We start from the raw sequence: 22562 nt of genomic DNA on the forward strand, positions 1-22562 counted from the left end.
TTTATGTCTTACTAAAGCCTTAATTAAAAAAAAAATAAGAAAATATAAAATGTTTCTAATGTTAAGCCTTATTAAAGCCTTACCTCAAAAAATGTTCCTATATGTATGCCTTACTGTAGCCTTCCCACTGATTTTTGGTGTTTGTCATATTTTGACATTTTAATGCCTTACTTAAGCCTTTTATGATAAAAATAAAAAATTGAAAAAATTTCTATTTTTATGCCTTACCTCAAAATTGTATTATTTTTCAAAATGTTTCAATTTTATGCCTTACTATATCATTACCTCAAAAAATTTTAAAATAAAAATGAAAAAATGTTTCCAAAATATTTCTATTTTTATGTGTTTTTAAAATAGATTTTTTGAAGAAAACTTTTTTTTTCCAAAATGTTTTTATTTTTATGCCTTACTATAAATATTGGATTTTTTTTTTATTTTTTTTTTTTTAGGTAAGGCTATAGTAAGGCATGAAAACGGCAACACAAAAAAATGGGGGTAAGGCTAGAGTAAGGCACAAAAATAGAAACATTTACATTTTTTTTTTTTTGTTTTTTTTGTTTTTTGAGGTGAGGCAATAGTACGGCATAAAAATGGCAAAAATGTGAGTAACACCATAAATCAGATATAAGCATTTAAAAAAAAATTTGATTTGTTTTTTTTTGTTTTTTTTTTTTTTTGAGGTAAGGCTATAGTACAGCATAAAAATGGCAAAAATATGACGAACACCATAAATCAGATAAAAGCATGAAAGAAGAAAAAATGTAATTTGACTTGTTTTTTTTTTTTTTTTTAGGTAATGCATTTTCACGTGATGTGAAAAAAAAAATGTTGATTTTTATTTTTTTATTTTTTATTTTTTTGAGGTAAGGTGTAAGTACGGCATAAAAATGGCAAAAATATGAGTAACACCATAAATCAGATATAAGCATTTAAAAAAAATTTGATTTGTTTTTTTTTTTTTGAGGTAAGGCTGTAGTAAGGGATAAAAATGGCTAAAATAGACGAACACCATAAATCAGATATAAGCATTAAAAAAAAAATTTGATTTGTTTTTTTTTTTTGAGGTAAGGCGAAAGTACGGCATAAAAATGGCAAAAAAAATATGACAAACTATAAATCAGAGTAAGGCATAAAAAAGTTTTTTTTTTTTTTTTTGAGGTAAGGCTATAGTAAGGCATAAAAACGGCAAAAATATGACGAACACCATAAATGAGATATAAGCATGAAAGAAGAAAAAATTTGATTTGTTTTTTTTTTTTGTTTTTTTTAGGTAAGGCTATAGTAAGGCATAAAAACAGCAACACAAAAAATTGGGGGTAAGGCTATAGTAAGGCACAAAAATAGAAACTTTTTTTTTTTTTTTTTTTTTTTTTTTTGAGGTAAGGCTATAGTACAGCATAAAAATGGCAAAAACAGACGAACACCATAAATCAGATATAAGGCATGAAAAAGGAAAAAAATTGATTTTTTTTTTTTTTAGGTAAGGCTATAGTAAGGCATAAAAATGGCAAAAATAAGACGAACACCAAAAGTCGGAATTAAAGCTAGAGTAAGCCATAAAAATGAGACCAAAAAAAATTGACGTGATGTGAAAAAAAATGTTGATTTTTTTGATTTTTTTTTTTTTTTTTTGAGGTAAGGCTATAGTACGGCATAAAAATGGCAAAAATATGAGGAACACCAAAAGTCGGATTTAAAGCTATAGTAAGCCATAAAAATGGGAACAAAAAAAATTGACGTTATGTGAAAAAAAAATGTTGATTTTTATTTTTTTATTTTTTATTTTTTTGAGGTAAGGCAAAAGTACGGCAAAAAAATGGCAAAAATATGAGTAACACCATAAATAAGATATAAGCATTTTAAAAAAAAATTTGATTTGGTTTTTTTTTTTGAGGTAAGGCTGTAGTAAGGGATAAAAATGGCTAAAATAGACGAACACCATAAATCAGATATAAGCATTAAAAAAAAAATTTGATTTGTTTTTTTTTTTTTTGAGGTAAGGCGAAAGTACGGCATAAAAATGGCAAAAAAAAATATGACAAACTATAAATCAGAGTAAGGCATAAAAAAGTTTTTTTTTTTTTTTTTTTTTTTGAGGTAAGGCTATAGTAAGGCATAAAAACGGCAAAAATATGACGAACACCATAAATCAGATATAAGCATGAAAGAAGAAAAAATTTGATTTGTTTTTTTTTTTGTTTTTTTTAGGTAAGGCTATAGTAAGGCATAAAAACAGCAACACAAAAAATTGGGGGTAAGGCTATAGTAAGGCACAAAAATAGAAACCTCTACTTTTTTTTTTTTTTTTTTTTTTTTTTTTGAGGTAAGTCTATAGTAAGGCATGAAAACGGCAACACAAAAAAATGGGGGTAAGGCTAGAGTAAGGCACAAAAATAGAAACATTTACATTTTTTTTTTGTTTTTTTGTTTTTTTGTTTTTTGAGGTGAGGCAATAGTACGGCATAAAAATGGCAAAAATGTGAGTAACACCATAAATCAGATATAAGCATTTAAAAAAAAATTTGATTTGTTTTTTTTTTTTTTTTTTTTAGGTAAGGCTATTGTAAGGCATAAAAATGGCAAAAACAAGACGAACACCAAAAGTCAGAATTAAAGCTATAGTAAGCCATGAAAACAGCAACAAAAAAAATTGACGTGATGTAAAAAAAAATGTTGATTTTTATTTTCTTCTTTTTTATTTTTTTGAGGTAAGGCGAAAGTACGGCATAAAAATGGCAAAAAAATATGACAAACTATAAATCGGAGTAAGGCATGAAAAAGATTTCTTTTTTTTTGAGGTAAGGCTATAGTACGGCATCAAAATGGCAAAAATATGAGGAACATGATAAATCAGATAAAAGCATGAAAAAAGAAAACATTTGATTTCTTTTTTTTTTTTTTTTTTACATAAGGTAAGGCTATAAAAATGGCAAAAATAAAACGAACACCAAAAGTTGGAATTAAAGCTGTAGTAAGCCATAAAAATGGGAATAAAAAAAATTGACGTGATGTGAAAAAAAAAATGATGATTTTTATTTTTTTATTTTTTATTTTTTTGAGGTAAGGCAAAAGTACGGCATAAAAATGGCAAAAAAAATATGACAAACTATAAATGGGAGTAAAACATAAAAAAGATTTTTTTTTTTTTTTTTTTAGGTAAGGCTATAGTAAGGCATTAAAATGGCAACACAAAAAATTGGGGGTAAGGCTATAGTAAGGCACAAAAATAGAAACTATAAATTTTTTTTTTTTTTTTAGGTAAGGCTATAGTAAGGCATAAAAATGGCAAAAATATGACGAACACCATAAATCAGATATAAGCATGAAAGAAGAAAAAAAAAAAATTTATTTTTTTTTAATTTTTTTTAGGTAAGGCTATAGTAAGGCATAAAAACAGCAACACAAAAAAATGGGGGTATGGCTATAGTAAGGCACAAAAATAGAAACTTTAAATTTTTTTTTTTTTGAGGTAAGGCTATAGTACAGCATAAAAATGGCAAAAATAGACTAACATCATAAATGAGATATAAGGCATGAAAAAGGAAAAAAATTGATATTTTTTTTTTTTTTTTTTTTTTAGGTAAGGCTATAGTAAGGCATAAAAATGGCAAAAAATAAGACGAACACCAAAAGTCTGAATTAAAGCTATAGTAAGCCATAAAAATGGGAACAAAAAAAATTGACGTGATGTGAAAAAAAAATGTTGATTTTTATTTTTTTATTTTTTATTTTTTTGAGGTAAGGCAAAAGTACGGCAAAAAAATGGGAAAAAAAATATGACAAACTATAAATGGGATTAAGGCATAAAAAAGATTTTTTTTTTTTTTTTTTTTTGAGGTAAGGGTAAGGCATAAAAATGGCAAAAATATGAGTAACACCATAAATCAGATATAAGGCACGAAAAAAGAAAAAAATTGATTTGTTTTTTGTTTTTTGTTTTTTTGATGTAAGGCTATAGTAAGGCATTAAAATGGCAAAAATTCGTCGGAATTAAAGCTATAGTCAGTCATAAAAATGGCAACAAAAATATTGACGTGATGTGAAAAAAAAATGTTGATTTTTATTTTTTTATTTTTTATTTTTTTGAGGTAAGGCAAAAGTACGGCAAAAAAATGGGAAAAAAATTTGACAAACTATAAATGGGAGTAAGGCATAAAAAAGATTTTTTTTTTTTTTTTGAGGTAAGGGTAAGGCATAAAAATGGCAAAAATGTGAAAAAAAATGTTGATTTTTATTTTCTTCTTTTTTTTTTTTTTTTGAGGTAAGGCAAAAGTACGGCATAAAAATGCCAAAAAAATATGACAAACTATAAATCGGAGTAAGGCATAAAAAAGATTTCTTTTTTTTTTTTCTTTTTTTGAGGTGAGCCTAGAGTACAGCATAAAAATGGCAAAAAATAGACGAACACCATAAATCAGATATAAGGCATGAAAAAAGAAAAAAAATGATTTTTTTTTTTTTTAAAGCTACAGTCAGTCAGAAAACTTTTTTCTTTTTCAAAATATTTCTATTTTCATGCCTTACTATAGCCTTACCTCAAAAAACTATTTTTTTCCCTCTAAATATTTCTTTTTTTATAGTGTTTTCCAAATAGATATTAAAAAATAATAATAACAATAATAATTCAAAATGCTTCTATTTTTATTCCTCTCTGGAGCCTTACCTCAAAAAAATATTTTTTTTCCCCAAAATATTTCTATTTTCAAAATAGTTTTTTGAAGAAAACTATATATTTTTTCCAACATGTTAACCGCTGCCAGTGTTCAGCCTGGGATGTGAACAGATTTAACAGACAAAAAGTTTTAGAGAACCAATAATCAAATATTTATTCATCAAAAGTAGGAAAACGGTATATTTATCATTGACTCAGCTGCGGCCTTCTATTGGCTATCTTACAAGCACAGAGATTCCCAGTAGAAGAGCCTGGAACTCTCGTTCTTACTTTTGTCCAGTTGTTATCTCTCGATCCTCCCACATTGCTTAAGGCATAACTTTCAGCCTTTTGTAGTAACACAAGCAGACTTTTTCCACTTCTGTCTGCATTGTCTTCTGTCTTCAGCTGCCAGATGACGAGCACTATGTTCTAAGTGTGGTGTTGAAATGCAACTATCTCAGCTGTAGTCATTATATCACATGATTTGTAGAAAAAAAATCAAAGAATCACATTTGTAGTAATCTCATTTACAGTGTAAACGCCTTCAAGTTTGTCTCCAAAGTTGAGAACATAGAAATGAGCAGTGTCTATTAAGTCAAAAATATGATTTAAACTTTTCATTATTCTTTTAATTGTTATACATTCAGAGACACATCTGAGGTCTTTATTCATTTGAATAACAGAAATCATCTTGACATTTAGCACTTTGTTCAAGAGCATCACAAAAGCATTACGCATCATCATATCTGCACAGATACTGTATGTTGGCACCTGCCTGCACCCAGTACAAACATTAGCTGAATAAACTAGATTTGCAAAATTTTGTCTGTATTTCTTTTAGATATAACTTGTAGGAAACATCTCAACTGTAAAATCTAATAGGTATTATAATAAAGTATAGTTTTCTCTACTTTAGATTGTTTTAAATGTAATGTTCTACAACTAAATCTAATGATCTTACTTTTTTCTAGATTTTTTTTAATATTCCCAGTGACAGTTCTAAGCATGTAGAATACTGATTGGCATTGCAGATATATATAATTATTATTTTCTAAGTTTAGCTTATACAATCATTATGGAGTTAATTATTCTAAAGTCTATGTTATATGTGTCATTGTCTTTAGTAGGAGTGGTGTATAGGATTATCAAAGGGGTTAGATTTCTTTTAAAAAGCTTTTGTAATGTATTTTGGCTGTTTTCTTTGTATGAAGTTCCTTTTCACAAAGGACAAGTGGACTCACCTTAAAATGTACCCTCATGAGTTTATGCCTTTCTATAGCCTTACTTCAAAAACATTCTATTTTTATGGTATTTTCAAAATAAATATTAAAAAAGAAAAATTCAAATGTTTTTTTTTTTCAAAATGCTTCTGTTTTTATGCTTCTCTAAAAATATTTCTACTTTCATGGTGTTTTCAAAAGATATATATATATACAAATATATAAATATTGTTCAAAATAGTTCTATTTTTATGGTGTTTTCAAACTTTTTTTAAAATTATATTTCTATTTTTATGTTTTCAAAATATTTTTTGAGGAAAACTTTTTTTTTTTTAATGTTTCTATTTTTATGCCTTACTATAGCCTAACTTCAGTTTTTTATATTTCTATTTTATTTCAAAATTAATTCTTTTTTGAATATTTTCAATGTATATACATATATATATTAATGGTGTTTTCAAAATAGTTTTCTGAAGAAATTTTTTTTCAGAATATTTCTATTTTTATGGTGTTTCCAAAATAGTTTTGAAGAAAACTTTCCTTTTAATGCTTCTGTTTTTAAGCCTTACTATAGCCTTACCTCAAAAAACTTTTTTCAAACTAGTTCTATTTTTAAATATTTTTATTTTTATGCCTTACTTCAAAAAACCTTTTTTTTTCCCCAAAATATTTTTATTTTATGCCTTACCTCAAAAACTTTTTTTTTTTCAAAATATTTCTATTTTTAGTGTTTTCAAAATAGTCAACTCCACCTGAAACAGAAGAGAGAGAGAAGGACAAGGAGAAGGCACAGACTGCAGAATAACATGACCGTATTATCAAATCAGCCTGCCTTGGCCTTGGGCCTCACTCCCAGTGGTCTAGTCAACACTTATTAAGGCCACAAATCTCTTCCCATTTATTGGTAAGCTAAAGGCGACTGCAAGGTCGGTAAATGTGACCATTTACAGACTTTAGCCTTATCTTAAAAAAAAAAAAAAAAAAAAATCAAAATCTTTTTATTTTTATGCCTTATTAAATCCTTACCTCAAAAATAATGTTTCTAATATTTATGCCGTCATATTTGGATATTTTGATGCCTTATCTAAAAAAACAAATAAAAAGTTTCTATTTTTATGCCTTACCTCAAAAAACTTTTTTTTTTCCAAAATATTTATTTTTTCACGGTGTTTTCAAAAATGTTTAATTTTTTTGGTGTTTTCAAAATAGTTTAAAAAAAATTCCCAAATGATTTCCATTGTTATGCCTTAATATATACTTACCTATGATTTATTGGCATTATGCCCTACTAAAGCCTAGATATACCATTTCCAAAATGAACAATACCATTTGTGAAAGTATTGATACTTTTAAAGTATCAATACAAAACCGATGTAACTAAATATGATACTTTTCGCTCATGATCATTCAAAACTGACCAAATAAAACAGCTGATGAGCTTTTACCCATCATGCCATGGGTTATTTTACCTCTACTACCAAGGTGGTAATATTTCCACCAATGTTTGTGTATCTGTCTATGAGCAGGATAGACTGAGGTGCTTCATATGTGAATAAAAAACACAGCTCCTCATTTCTGTAAACATAATACAATTTATTAAATGCTTTTTAAAACAAGTTTGGTATTTAGACATTTTCCTCAGCAAATGACAACAAATAAATCTAAATGCAGCACAACATTGACAGACTTAACACATAATTCAACTTTCTCCATAGGGAAAACTCACATATATGTTGCTTCTTCAAGTATCAGTGACCCTGTTTTTTTTTTTTTTTTTAGTTTTGGCTCCGAAATCATTTTAAATTGCAGTTCTTCCTTATTTGCATAAAATCATCACCATCATTATTGTTCTCTTCCTGATGTCGTCATTGCATTCAAACCAAAACCAAAAGGTGTTTGTGTAGCCCCTCCTTTGTTTAATACTGCACATGGTCCCGTTTGATAGTGTGAAATACAATAAACAAGCAACAGCATCTCTTTAAAATACATAATTAGTTTTAAATGTTACACTTTACATACATGTGATACTTTTTAATGAAGTAAATGCTTTTTTTGTTTGTTTTTTAAATCTTATTTTCACTCGTGTCAGTACATTCAGAGACTGTAGAAGAAGAAGAAGCAGAGCTGCTCTGCTAAGTGCTGTGTTTGACTGCAGGATTCTCACAGTGCTCGCTTAGAGAAGGACGGGCTTCATTAACACATCACAAATAGATCGTCCTGGTTCTGTTACAGAGTCCGTACACAGAGATGATCCCTCAGACACAGAATCACAATCTATATTTGTAATCAGCAGCAGCTGGTGGTGGTGCTTCTCCTGTGTTCACCTGAGCCTTTGCTCATCATAGCAGATGTGGCCCTTGCTTTTGTCATAGATCTTATTGAGGGTCAGTGGGCTCTCCTCTAACCTGTGTGAGGGCAGTAACTAGACAAGGTTTGGACCCTATATCGTATACAATAGGGCCCATATGCACTGCAGTGTTCATGTTACTGCTCAGGGTACACATACCAGTGGTTGGGAATCACTCACACCAGTGTAGAGGAATCGTCTGATTGTCTGGATCCTGAGTAAACTGCCTCCTCTTTAATCTGTTTATCAGAATAATAATAATGCCTTTCATCACTTCAGTTTGTGTGTATGTAGACAAACAGCCAGCAGGGGCCAGTGTTGCTACAAAGTTTTGGCCCCTCAGATGCAGAGGCAGGTTCAGTCCTTGTTTTGGCTGCGACCCTGTAGCATGTGCTGCTGAAGGAGGAGGAAGAGGAGGAGGAGGAGGAGCTGCTCTCAGTCACATTTAGTGAGTGCTGGCTTTGTATCTGTGACTCTCCACAGTCTGGGCTTTGTGAGGGCGGCTCATTCTCGCTCTGTCTGAGCCTGTTTCTGCTCACATCATGTGACTAAATATCTGCTTCAGTGCACGATGGGTGGGAACCTGCTCACTGTGTGTCCTCCCCCCACACAGTGTGGTCAGTGCAGGTGATGATCAGTACGTAGAGCACTGACTGTCTGTCCTGAGCTGCTCCTGCTGGACTCAGCAGCCTGGTCCCTGGTCCGAGAACTGTGGTTCCTCCCCTGTAGGGGAACGCTGGGGGGTCCTGGTGTTCACGCCAGCTTCAGAGTACTGATGGGGAAGGAAGGCATGGTTACCATGGTGACGGGGTTGAGCACCGTCTGCCCCAACAGCTGTGGGTGCTGTGCCAACATCTGGGTGCTCTTTCCAACGATGGTGGCCCCCGGCTGTGGCGCCCCGTTGACCTGAGGGTGGCTGTGGTTCAGAGTGTGGGTGATGTGGCCCACCACAGCGGGCTGGGGGACAGTGAGCGGCTGGGGGTAGAGGGCGGGCAGGTGCTGACTCAGGTGGGCTACGGGGTGCACGGTGATGTGGCTAAAGGGCGGGTGGCTGGAGTTTAACTGCAGAGAAGCAGTGGAGGTGGTGGGGGGGACCAGGTGGGCGATGGGTTTGGGGGCCCCGCCCTGGATGACGTGATTGACGGCCTGGATAACAGAGGGGTGGGACACGGAGGCGTGGGCGATTACTGTGGGGTGTAGAGTGGGCATGGTCACCATCTTAGTGTGGGTGGGCAACAGCGCCTCAGTGTGGGTGGGGGCACAGATGGATGCAGTGAGAGTGGGCGGGGCTACAGATTTGGACATGGACTGTGAGGGGGTCACAGGGGGAGGAGCTTTGTGCTGAAAGGACACATGCTGGGTGATGATGGAGGTGGTAGGTGTCGAAACCAGTGTCTCAATGGGTGCTGCTGGTTTTGGCAGCTCAGGTTTCATGGTGTGAGGCATGATGGGTAACGTAGTCTGAGCTCTCAGCGGCAGCTCCTCCTGCTCATCGTCCATGACGTCTTCACCCTCTGAACAACAATGGAGTATGGAGTCAAACTTTAGGACAAATCTAATAAAAAGTCCACATGTCTTAATGGTTACGATGGTTGTTCTCACCTGAGGCGGTAGAGGTGGAGGCCTGGTCCTCCTCTGGTTGGACGGTCTGTCGGAGGACGCGGTCGATCTCAACCACATCCATCCACTGGCCCAGCTCGTTCTTCAGCTCTGCCAGTCGCTGCTGGGTGGCAATCTTCTCTCGAGCCAATCGCTCCATGTCGTGTTCATACTCCTTCTCTTTGCGCTTTAACGTCTGAAGGAAATAAAAAGTAACATCTTTATGTTAGAATTAGTTTTCAAATGTGAACCTGATGGTGTGAGCTGCCATCAGTCATCACTAGGGATGGTACCTTTCACATTCGAACCGACACTCGGTACCGGTCAATTGGTATCGGTTCTCAACGGTACCAAAACTTTAACAACCTCATCATGAAAACTCCTAACTACAACTACATTTTTTTCATTAATGCACAAATTAAAAAGCAGCTCGCCACAGGAAATATTTCCTGCTTATTGTATCAGAAGTGAAAAAGTTGTATTGGGACATCCCTATTTGTATTATTATTTATTTTATTCTTTCTACTGTAATGTGTGCACTTGTATTTAATCCTTACTTAATCAACTGTCTTACTTAATTACAGTAAGTTTTTCTTTCTTTCTTTGTTTAGTTTTTATTCATTTTATTTGTAACATTTCTTAAGCCTCTGTAATGTAAGTAATTCCCCCTGGGATAAATGAAGTATTTCTGACTTTGATATAATACAGGGCTCTATATTGTGAGCGTTTCACCTGCATTTTGTGCACTTATGTGCACCTAGTTCAATATGTCGCAAACAGAAATGCTACAAGCTAACTGGAACATGGGATTGTGGTAGCTTTGAGTTACAGATAGAAAAGTCCATGTAAAGTATTCCACACTCAGTAGTTGAATGTGGGTGAAAACAATGGGAATGCTTCTCTGGCGTCAAGAGTTCTTACGGGAAAAAAAAAAAAAAAAAAGTGAATGTAACCATGTCGGAAATAAACTGAATAAATAAATTTAAAAAATAAATATTGAAATCAACCAAACATATATATTGATTAAAGACAAAATCAAATCATCAACACACATACATCTGTATTTTATTTGATGTCATTACCAAAATCCCCAAAAAACGCTTCAGTACGGCATCCATCCAGTTTCATTTCCTTGTTCCTGTTTTTCAGGGTCACAGGGCACCTCAGTACTCTATTATCTATTTGTCACAACAAATTCTAATCATGGAATTCATGATAACAAAAGTAGATTTATAAAAAAAAAGCTTAATTTTTGCTACATGAAATCTTCAGATGTGAAGTCAGAGAAGCAGTGGAGAAGACAGATCCATGTAGAGGGAGGGGGTGATGAGGTAAGAAAGGAGGCAGTGGCTCTTTCTGACCCAATTTCTCCAAAACGACGGACACGACAAAACAAACTGAGTCACACTTCCAGGTGCAGGGCAACAGGTGGGAAAACAATCTCAGGAAAACTAGATCATACCTCATCAGAAAGGGATCAATTAAGTTATTGATAAATGATTATTTGGTGAAGTATTTCAGTCTGAATGCTGATGGAAGTAAATATTTGTGTGTTTATTTAAACTCAGAATCATCAAACTTTCTTCTCAAAGGGTGGACATCCTGTTGATGCTCATGCCACCGTGAACTGCCTGCGTGTGTCAAATGTGTGTAAGTCATGTGTGAGTGAGAATCAGGGGTGTATGTGTGTTTTTTCTTCTGTTCATCGTACGTTTATAGGTGACGTTTCACTGTGTATGACCACAGTATGGGCCATGAATAGCAAAGGAGGACAAAAGGCAGGCTTTGTGGGACACAGCACCTGTCACTAGTCCTTATCCAGGATTAGAAAGACAGGAGCAAAGCGGTCAGTGCTTTGGTTCTTTACAAACCACTGGGATGTTTAAGGTGTTTTTCCATGAAGTCAGGGGTGTCAAACTCATTTAATTCAGGGGTCAAATATGAATCAATTTGATCTCAAGTGAGCCAAAGGTTTAAGGCGGGAAAATGACCATTTCCAACATTATTGTGCCCTTGTTTGCACTTCTACGTATGAATCTTGAATATTGTAAGTAAAACCGCAGAACTTTGAGAGTTCTTCAAAAAAAAATTGCGATTAAAGATGGTTGCTTTCATTTGATAAAAGCATGGGAAGACTGTGAGTCACACCACAATTAGGAGTTTCATTGAATTTATGTATTTATATATTTAGTAATTTAAACAATTAATGTGGGCCGAATTGAATGCTTATAAGGACTGTGTATCAACCCTACTATAATAAATAAACAGATATATTAACATTCTCTGTTTTGACCAGAATGTTCATGGTGGTCCTGACTCAGCACTCTTTGTAAGCCAAGACATCACAATGTTGACTGCAATAAATTACATTTAGTGGTTTTAGTGTTTGCCTTTCTTTCTTTTGGCTTCAGCCTCTATAAAAGGACACGTAAATTAAATTTAGGTTTTTGTGACTAAACGATTTGTGCTACAGATGAACTTGTAAATACTTAGTTGACAGCAAAGGAAATGTCAAAAAGCACTGCTACACAAACATCTTTGGGCTTTGCTAGAATTACAAAAGCAGCATCTTTTGAAATACCATCTTTAAAGGTTGAAGTGTTTTTAGCTGGACTTACAGACGCTGTAAGTGATTCATATTGACATGTTCCTCTTACAACACACAGATGAAGAGCTTTCTCTTCCTCAGACTGAAGTCATTAAAAGCACATCATGTACTGAAATCCCCTCTTATCTGGTTGTCAAGGAAACAGCCGAAAATCTCTCACGGTTTCTTGGGAAACCTTAAATAACCATGCATGCCTTAATGCACCAGGAGAGCAGCTCAGACTTTAAGGATGTGGGGAACCATGATCTGCTCACCTTTTTGGAACCAAACTGGGTCAACAAGCTTTTTCCCTGAGTGGTGCAATAAGTAAGCATGCCACAAACCATGAGTCATGATGGGAGAATGAGAAAGAAGAGGAAAGCTGTATGAAGCCCCACACACTGAGCTGACATCATGTTTTCAGTACCAACAGCCGACTGGGCTTTATCCACACAAACAGCTCGTCTGAGATTAAGCACATAAACCTGATAACTAAGTCAACAGCAGATGGATTCCACATGACTTCACTAGGTTGGTAGGACACAAGGTGCCAAGCACCTTTTAATTCTTTGCACTTGGCTGTGTACAGCCTGCAGACCTCTTCACCTGAGGTCACACAGGAAAGTCAACCAGGCCAAAGATATAGTGCAGTGTGTGTGTAAAAATCAGTAAAACCTGGGATATTTCTAGGGGTGTCCCAATCCGATATTGATATCGGTCCGATATCAGCCAGAAAACAAATATGGGATTTTATGGGACTGCATCTTAAATCTCCGATATATATTATACTATATTTATTCAATTGTAGAATACTGTAGATATTATGTTGAAGGTTAAAATGTATGTAACCAATTGGTTAATAATAAATTGGTCAGTTTTTCTCATTCCTACTGTTGCTGACTATTGTTCTCTGAATAACATCACTTGATCAAGCCTAGTAGCCTACTGGTTAATATTTAATGGTTATTTAAAATTATTCCTGTGATCCCAAACTTCCTTTAAATCGCAGGTCAAGGAGTGTACTTCCTCCTCCGTCTCCATCACTGTGCCATGCCATCTTCAACGTCTCAAACACAAGGCTCTCTGGATAGATCATTTGAAACTGACAGCCACTGGTGAATCTTTTGCCGAAAAGTTTCCCATTGTTTAAACCATATAACTGTCCGTGTAATTGCTCAATAATGCGCTGTTTCACTTCGGTATTAAACTCAACCTGTTCAATACTCCATCTGGAAAATTTCGGATTCTCTGTGGTGCCGCGCACGGAAGCTAAGCTCTAACCACTCGGTTCAAAGGTAAACAATGATTTTTATTTAAAAAATTAAAAAAAAGACAGCTGAATTGTAGATAATTCTTTAATTTCCTTACTCACTCGTAGTTTGGAGCCTTACATTTTGTTTTGCGCAGTTTTGTTACTTTTCTGATTGGCGCTACAATGGCTATGGAGTTTGGTTATCAGCGTATCAAACATTTCACGGGAGCACACACACGTACACACCACACAAGCTATTTATAATAAATATACTAAATGAGAAAAACAAAACATAACTCAACAATATTGATATAAGAAGTACACAAAACGACAAAATAAATGCACAAAAATATACAAAAAGACTCCAAAAACACACAAAATACATCAAACCAAATATTTATACAAAAAAATGCACAAAAAGACAACTGAAAGACACAAAAATACACACAATGACTCCAAAAAACATACATTACAGAAAAAACTCAGAATCAAACCAGGGAAATCACACACGCTATTTTACTTCAAATAAACCCCTTTATAACACTACAGAGTACAGTGTATTTACACCTCTTTGTACATCCAATCTTCAAATACATACTCATTTGGCCATAATTGACAACTCTACTTAAGCCCCCACTATATGAATAAATACTTACGACGGGCACTGTAACAGTTAAAATAAAGTTTAAATTCCAATAAGTTGAAACTAGCTTGGATAAGGCACCCTATGGGAATAGATAATGTTCATATTAGGGCTTCAGTCCAAACGTACCATAGATGTGCAACTATTGCTGCACTAATGTAGGTGTGTGTGTGTGTGTGCATGTGTGTGTACATGCAAGGGAACCCTCCTGTCACCAGCAATGCTAGTGCTGAGCACATGGCCCCATGGAGGAGAGGGAGGGAGGGGATTAGAAGAGAGCAATACAAGCTGTACTCACTGACTCATTTTTGCAGCAGCCAGGAACACACAGCACTAGAATGGCTTTTCTTAAAGGGCCAGTAGCACAGGACCCACGTTGCAGGCTTGCTGCTCTGCTTACTGCACTGATCGGACATCAGCAGCACACAGGTCTTATGACAGAGTAGTAATCATAAACACTTCGCTTGTCTTGATTTGCCTTTGAGCTGGAACACAAGATTTCACGTGATGATGCACGTCTTCAACAATTTAGGGCACACCTTACGTGGCCTAATTCCCTTTGCTTGGTTAAGAATTAACCATTGACAAACCAGCAAGAACAGCTGCCTTGCCACATGACTCACCCCAGACTCATTTAAAAAAAGAATTGTAAAATGTTTGCTGCTCTAAAATAATTAAATGAAAGATTCTTAATCTAAATGAGACTCCCCTGGTTAAATAAAGGTTGAAAAAACAAATAAATAAAGCTGTAGAGAAGAGAATACATATCTTTCCATGTCAAACATATGGCACTTTATGGAAGGTGTTGCTCCGACATTTGAGGACAGGCAGTAGAGGAGCAGGTTCTGTCGGGGAAGTGAAGCACGAGTGGAGTAAACTGAGCCTTGTGTTTACCAGTCCACGCTCCCACCCTGCTGCTGCTGGCTGCTCAGCTCAGTACAGAGAGTCCTGCCTGTTGCAGTGCAGGGTGGGGGTAGAGCACGAGGGGGGGTGACGTCACGCGGCTCAGGCGAGCCATGTGGGTTGCTGCTCATGTGGCCTTAAAAGCTCAGAGGAGAGGCAGGAAGGAGGGACGTGGAGGAGGGGGCAGGGAAGATGGAGCTCTGTTGTATCACAGCGTTTTCACAACTTCTGCTTTAACCGCAGCAGTGCGGGCTTAAAGGAAAATGCGTAACACTTCTAAAGTGAAAACCAAAACACAAAGATGTCTCTACTACCAACATAAAGTCATTGGCACCATCAAGAAGTTGTTGGTTAGAAAACTACATTTGTAGTCCAGAATTGCTGAGTCATTAAGAACTGATATAAGAGGAAAAGGAATATGTGTGACATAGCTGTTAATCCAACCAGCTTAAATTTAGTTTTACCAAGAATTTCTCAGAAAATTCCAAATGAGACGTCCCACATTAGGACAGACACCAAAATGCTGTGTTGAGCAGGAAGAGTGAAAGTGACGCCTCCTCTCAGCTGGTTTCTGTGTGCACGCTGTTGCTCTGTTGTTTGCCAGGAGGAGGACAGTGGCATGTCAACATGCCAGCATGTGCACGTGCTAGTTCATCGTCTGCTCGCCCCCCATACACAAGTAATCACTCAAAAACCCATTTTTGCTCCACCTCTCCCAAACAAAACCGAGGTACTGACTCGGCCAGCAACAGATAAAGAACACCCCGTTCCTAATTATCATCGAGAGGTGAAATAAACAACTTAGAAACTTATTAAACATATCAAACTTTAAGTAAACATTTTAGACATATCTTTTGTAAATGTTAAAATGCACAGACACAATGTCAGAGTTTTCCTCTGTATCAACCACCACCAACTATCAAACAAGCAGCTTCTCTGAGCTTCTTACCATTGAGCTAACATCAAACACCTTATATTTCACACTTCATAGCCAACAAATCTAAATTATGCCGCTTTGTAAAACCATTAACAATCGTAATTATTCAAGTCCACCAGCTCTTAAAAAAACAAAACAAAAACCCATCATGAGTTAAATACATCACACCTGTAAGCACCATGTTCTCAAGCATGTGATAATTATAATGTGTTAAAGAGTTCAACTAGGTCAGTGGGGGACCTTTGTACCAGCTGTTTACTAGCACAACCGTCTCCCAGTGACAGCCAGAACGTTGTGTTGTCGACAGGACATGCTGCATGCTTTACAGAGATGAATCATTGATGAACAGTGCAAAGGTACACCAAACTAAAGATTCTATAACAATTATAAAGCTCCTACACGGAATTTAGCACAAAGGGAAGTTCACATTCACGCCTGTGTACAATATTCCCATAGCGAGACTAATGAAAGTATTATCTTCTCTTTATAAATGTACCTGCATTATTGGAATTAGTTATTGGCAGAACATCCATGATAAAAACAAAAGCTGCTTTGTGTGTTTTTTTTGTTTTTGAGCTTCCGGGCAACTGAAAAACTTGTGCACTCATGACTAATTGTGTTAAATGCTCAACAATGGCAGCCGAGTGCTCATCATACTACATAAGCATGAAAGCATGGCTTAACAGTTCAAACAGTAAATACCTCTGACCAAAAGCAGTGGATTTGTGGTAGTAATGATGAGGTTACTTACAAACAATTGTCAACTTTGCTCTAATCTATCGCTACAAAAAATAAAGCAATTTCTAAAGCCCGAGTTTCTGTGTCACGTAGACACAATATCACAGACGTGCGCATTCAAAAAATCCTCAGTATTGTGCTGCTTACACGACAACAATACGAGACCACTTTTTCCTAATTAAATTGCATAAAGCAATTCTATTCACAGACTGACAAATCATGCCAGTCTAAAATTAAAACTAAATCACATCATCATCACAAAATTCTTCAAAATCAATTCCTATCTGTGCGTGAATTTTGCCTAACAAGTTTTTAAAGCATCAATCAACTTGTACCATCAATGATGTCTTATAATGTTTATCTTGTCGCACGATACATGAACCCACCCTTAGAAATTAGTAGAAACCAAACTGAGAGACGTGTTTACAAAGCTAAGAAGAAGCACGAGCTTACCTGAATGTATCTAAGTGCACTTCTCAGCACGCTCAGATTAGAGGTTTTCTTCTCATCAATGTTTGGTATGTTCTTCTTCAGCGTCTCAAAGCACTCTTTCAGGATGGCTCGCCTAACACAGAACACAGAGGTGACTTTAGATTACCAACAATCACAGTAAACACGTTTAATTAAGGACCCTTTACTATTCATCAAAATCAGCTTCATAGTGAAACTAGAGTAGACATAGTTGTAGACTTTAGGCCCACCTGTGTTTCTCAAGCTTGTTATGTACTTCTCTTGTGCCCGCTCTGAAAAAACATGAGATAGACGCCAACATTACAGAATGAATAATATGGTTAAATGTGATACATTGTATGCTTCATTTAACTGATAAGCACAGTTATTGTTATAGATGATAACTGACAGATAATGATGGAACAATAAAACCTATATGTAGTACAGGGTTGAGGTCAATTCTAATTGTAATTGCGTAATTATAATTGTAATTTTAAAAATAATTTTGCCTGTTGTAATCAGAATTGAATTGCAATTGAGTTTAGATAATTAACTTTGTAATTGGCATGAAAATTCTATAAAATCTGCCAATTATAATCTAATTTAATTTAATGCAAACCTTGGGATGATAATTTGGATTTAAGACATAATAAGAGATGCTAACACAAAAGGAAGGTTAAGTTTTATGTTGTAATTTATTTCAGACTCAGTAATTATCAATAATTGGAATTGAACTTTAGTATTTGAGAACGTAATTGCCATTGACTTTAGGGGGATAACAATTCATTATAGTTTAATTGTAGTTGGGAAAATGCCAGTCACTGTAATAGTAACTGAATTGTAATCGAACATGGCTAATTGAAACGTAATTGTAACTGAAAAATGTAATTGACCCCAACTCTGATTTGGTATATTGATTCTTATTATTAATTACTAATGTAAATGAATAATCACATTTGCACTGACCCCCCAGGCCTCTTTTTGCCATCTAGCAGGCGGTTCTCATCAGGACTGTCCCTGCTGATGGGGCTGTGCTGTGGGGGTGTGTGTTGAAGAACCGGCCCTGGATGGAGAAGCATTGCTTGTGGTGGTGGTGACACAATAGAGCCGGGATAGCGCTGGACGAGCTGCGGTTCAGGCTTCTGCTGAGATTTACTGATGTTGTTGTTATTGGGGACGATGAGCGGAGGAGGGTGATGGTGGTAGTGGTTCTGCACTGGCTGCTTGTGATTGACAGTCACCACTGAGTGGTCCGGTTGGTGCTGTGGAAGGCAGAGCAGCGCAGCAGCACTTTGTTCCTGAGGTGAGTTAGGGTCTCTCATAGGGGAGGTGAGAGTGGAAGCAGCAGGTGGAGAGAGTGTGGCCATGGGGAGATTGGGTGAGCCCGTTGGGTTAGGGGTGACCACGGGGAATGGGATAACAGTGATGGGCATAGTGGGTGGAGGCAAAGAGGGTGGCATGGGTCCTGTACGACGCTCATCGCCTTTGAAAACATGATTGTTGTGGATTGTGGAATCATTGTTTGAAAGCAGAAGTCTGTGCTCAGTCTGCTGCTGCAGACACAGCTTTTCCTTCAGCTCATCCTCTGTGAAAGAAACAAGAAGGAACAGAAAATTAATGGGTCGGATATCACAACAAATACACCATTTACGACTCTTTTATAGGTGCTAAATAATACACAGAATAGAATAAACTACTAATGAATAGGAGTATGACGATATCTCGATACGGCAATTAATCGCGATACTTTCCCCTTTTCCGCACGATTGATATGCTCGCGCTATCGATTTTTTCCCCCAAAAAACTTTTCTGCTTTTTCACTAAAATGTGCAGGTAATTCTTCACAGAAATCTTGTCACCTTTTCTTGAAGGAACCAATATATTGTTTACTGCAATATTGCACTATAATGGTGTCACTGGTAAGAAAGACAATTTTTTGTTTACAGAAAGCACTATTGGAGACACTGATTTACAGAAATATTGCACTAAAATAGTGTCACTGGTCATAGGACACTTTTTCAATTAATTGTCTTTCAGAAATATAAAATAAAAATTGTATTATTTCACTTAATCTTTTTTTTTCTTGTTATGTCAGATTATCATAGATTGATTTCTGACCAATATATCGATAATCGCAGTACTGTCATATCATGAGATAATCGTTATCGCGTATCGTGAGGTACCGAGAGGTTGTTGGAGGGGGGGGCAATTCTATGTTATTCTATTTGATAAGGTTGGTAAACATGCAGTAGTTGTGAAGTTCACACTACAGAGAGTGCATTTAAAATAATTAATTAGGGTATGCAGTTAACCCTGCCTGAGTCTCTTACCCTTCAGAGCAGAATAGAATTACTTTGGAAAAAATTACCACAAAAAACTAAGAACACAAAGTTCTTTGCTACATATGATGCAACATTTGCAAGATTACGACATGGGCAGAAAATCTATAGATTCATGTATCATTCATAAGGTGGCTGAACATGTTATTTAGCACCATTCAACACAGCTTTGAACCAGTCAGGAGTAAATGTGCCGTAGTGCACTAAAGAGAACAACGTGTGCTAGTTATTAAACTAGTTATTGAAACGTTTATAAAACGCTGAGGACATTTAAAGTGTAAATGTCTGCTTCACTGAGCAGACATTTGTGAGAAAATGCTTCTGAAATCTTGGAGCTTTGCATGAACATTATATAACTGCAGCAGCACATGGAAAAACATTGGCCTACTTTCTGACACACAGAAACCTGGTCCTCAGAAGCACACAGAGGAAGGAGGGAGGACTGATTCCCTAATGCAAAAAGAGTTGGGAGGAGACAGAGACAGGAGCTCCCACTCTGAGGCCCGTTCCCAGTACTGCAGTGAGTGGAATGCTGCAAGGAGTGGAAAAGTTGAACAAACTGTTAAAAAATTCCAGGACTCTTTGTCTGATTGTAATTTAAACTTTTGGCTTTACTTTTACACATGTAAATCTGTATTTATCTTTATTACATTGTTGTTTGTAGGGTTGCCTTAAACAACCCATGTTAACCAGAGGTCCGCTCCCCTACTCCAAAATATGTGAGTGCAAACAAGGACACTTGTCAACTTTAAAAATCTTCCTCTCCTTGTAAACAATATATCCAGAGTAAGCCATGTCCCTAAATGCTCCAAAAGAGATGCTTTATCTCTCAATATAACAAAATTATTACACATGTTGTGCAGTGTGTGTGAGTGAGTTTTTCCTTACACTATAAAAATCTACAAAATAACAAAAGCCACCGAGTAGCTACTGAACATCTAAACCAGATGTGTAAAAACAAGGAAAGTAAATGTAAGCAAATTTGTTTTTAGGTTATTTACGAGTTAGTCACAAAATGCTCTAGAATTTTAATAATAAAATACTTTTGAATTAGGCTAAAGTAAGATAAAACATGTATTTTTTAAAATTGTATTATTGCCTTTAGTGGAAATTGTAGACTAGGTTCTACAACTACAATTTTTTCAGCTTTTTTGTTTGGCTAAAAAAACCCACAGCTTTAATAAATTCATAGAACAAGAATGATAACATCAGCCCAATTTCAGATTATTGAAGTCTCAATTTTATTTAAATACGATTTGCCATTATTAACGATTATTGGTTTGATTTTCGATCATTGATCTTCCATTTATTATCAATCAGCTGCTAAATTATTTCACTTCTCCTTAGAGTACCACCTCACAACATCTTCAATATTGTATAGTGTAATTGAAATATCTAAATCAGGAGGACTCACCTAGGTTGTATTACAGTTTGAAAAATGTAAATAATGTATCTTTAGCAGTCAATAATAAAATTGCGATTATTCAGTGATTTTTCTACACATCATCTAATAAATACACAACCTACGTAATGTACGTTTCGAAACGGTGACTACCTAAAAAATATCTTAAGCCTTTTTATTTATATATTGTAAAATGGGTTCAACAACATCTCGACGTGAACAGTAATCCTTGCTAAATTACTCAAACACTATGACCGAAACATTTTAGTGTCTATTTTTAAAGAAGTATTTGGTTTTGTAAAACAAATAAATCAAGGGGTTCAAATAAGGTAACACACCTGATATGAGATATCAGGTTTTATATAAAAATATTTCCTCAGAGTCCACCCTCTCACTGCGGTAGTGAGTCATCAATTCCATAAACAATCTTTGGGCGGGGTAACCCGGCAAGCACGTGGTGAAAAGGGTGGAGTCACCTCGTGCTGCTATGATGTGGGGGCGTGGCTTTTCAGCAAACGTCATCGTCAGACACTCAAATCCCTTCACGATCGTTCTAAATACTAAAGAGTTTGACGGTGTTTGGCCCCAATTCTGTAGCAGGCGGACACACGCGTTATTGCGGGACGTTTATAACATTAAATGCAGTGATTCTAAATCATCACAACTGACCGAGGACTGACAGTATATGTGGGGGGAGAGCTATAATAGTCACTTGATCCCCGGTGGACAGCCAGGTCATTATGTAAAACAAGCCTTGGTAGTCCTTGCGCCACCGCCCTGTATTCCCACCCAGTGTGTGCTCGGTGAAAGCGGGCTACGGTGACCGTGTGACAGGCCACATGAGCGGGTTAGATGATGAGATAGGAACCCAGTGTGTGTGTGTGTGTGCTGCAGTGCAACTTTACCATCCATGCAGCAGCAGCAGCAGCTCACAATGCAGCAACACACACTCACTGCAGCACGAGACACACACACACACAGGAGGTTCAACAATAATTAAACAAACACGACTGGAATGCCTTTGTGAAATAATAATAGAAGTGTATTAATAAAATAATTACATTCCTATTCAACCCAGTGTTGGCTATAAACCCACTTCGCCTATTTTTATCAGACAATAAACGCCTCAGACGCACAATAGTCGGTATCACAGTGTAGTGACGCCTATATTGTAATAATAATTAAACAAACTTACCACGTGCTTTCTGTTGTTGCAGGGCCTGTATTTCTAAAAACTTGGCAGCTTCCAGAAGTATTTCGATACTCATGTCTGTCCCGTTCGGAAAAAAGCCCCCCGATAAGCTTTAAACAAGTGAGCAGGACGGTGGTGTTAGAACAGGGCGAGGGTCCCAGTCTGGAGCTGGAGGCAGGGTAACAGGAAACCCCTCAACCTCCGCCAGTCACGTAGCAGACCTTACAAACAAGATGGCGCTCAAATAGTAAGAACAAATAAGGTTTGTGAATCACGCACTGCCGTTAGCCCGCCCACAG

The 22562-nt window shown here is 36.0% G+C and overlaps 1 protein-coding gene across 3 annotated transcripts; it reads right to left on the reverse strand.

Annotated features, from left to right (window-relative positions):
• Positions 1–7611: 7611 nt before the first annotated feature.
• On the reverse strand, positions 7612–22534 carry mnta (MAX network transcriptional repressor a). 3 transcript variants are annotated; one of them, XM_028464754.1, is made up of 7 exons: positions 22267–22534; positions 20058–20201; positions 18285–18915; positions 17582–17623; positions 17334–17445; positions 9824–10016; positions 7612–9735 (listed from the first exon to the last, which is right to left on the reverse strand). In XM_028464754.1, the coding sequence occupies exons 3-7, from the start codon at positions 18788–18790 to the stop codon at positions 8975–8977; spliced, it is 1614 nt and encodes a 537-aa protein (XP_028320555.1). In that variant the 5' UTR covers positions 18791–18915; positions 20058–20201; positions 22267–22534; the 3' UTR covers positions 7612–8974. The 3 variants fall into 3 exon arrangements, with proteins under 3 accessions (XP_028320555.1, XP_028320554.1, XP_028320553.1); XM_028464753.1 differs by lacking the exon at positions 20058–20201 and having other exon boundaries at positions 18297–18915; XM_028464752.1 differs by lacking the exon at positions 20058–20201.
• Positions 22535–22562: the final 28 nt, after the last annotated feature.

This window comes from Gouania willdenowi, chromosome 13 (assembly GCF_900634775.1).
Source record: "Gouania willdenowi chromosome 13, fGouWil2.1, whole genome shotgun sequence".
Lineage (NCBI taxonomy): Eukaryota > Metazoa > Chordata > Actinopteri > Blenniiformes > Gobiesocidae > Gouania > Gouania willdenowi.

Coding starts and splice junctions, on each gene's coding strand:
- mnta (XM_028464752.1), bottom strand. CDS start 22,339: ATGAGTATCGAAATACTTCTGGAAGCTGCCAAGTTTTTAGAAATACAG. Junction 17,446..17,581: donor AACAAGCTTGAGAAACACAG/GTGGGCCTAAAG, acceptor GTTCTGTGTTAG/GCGAGCCATCCTGAAAGAGT. Junction 10,017..17,333: donor GTGCACTTAGATACATTCAG/GTAAGCTCGTGC, acceptor TATTTCCTTCAG/ACGTTAAAGCGCAAAGAGAA.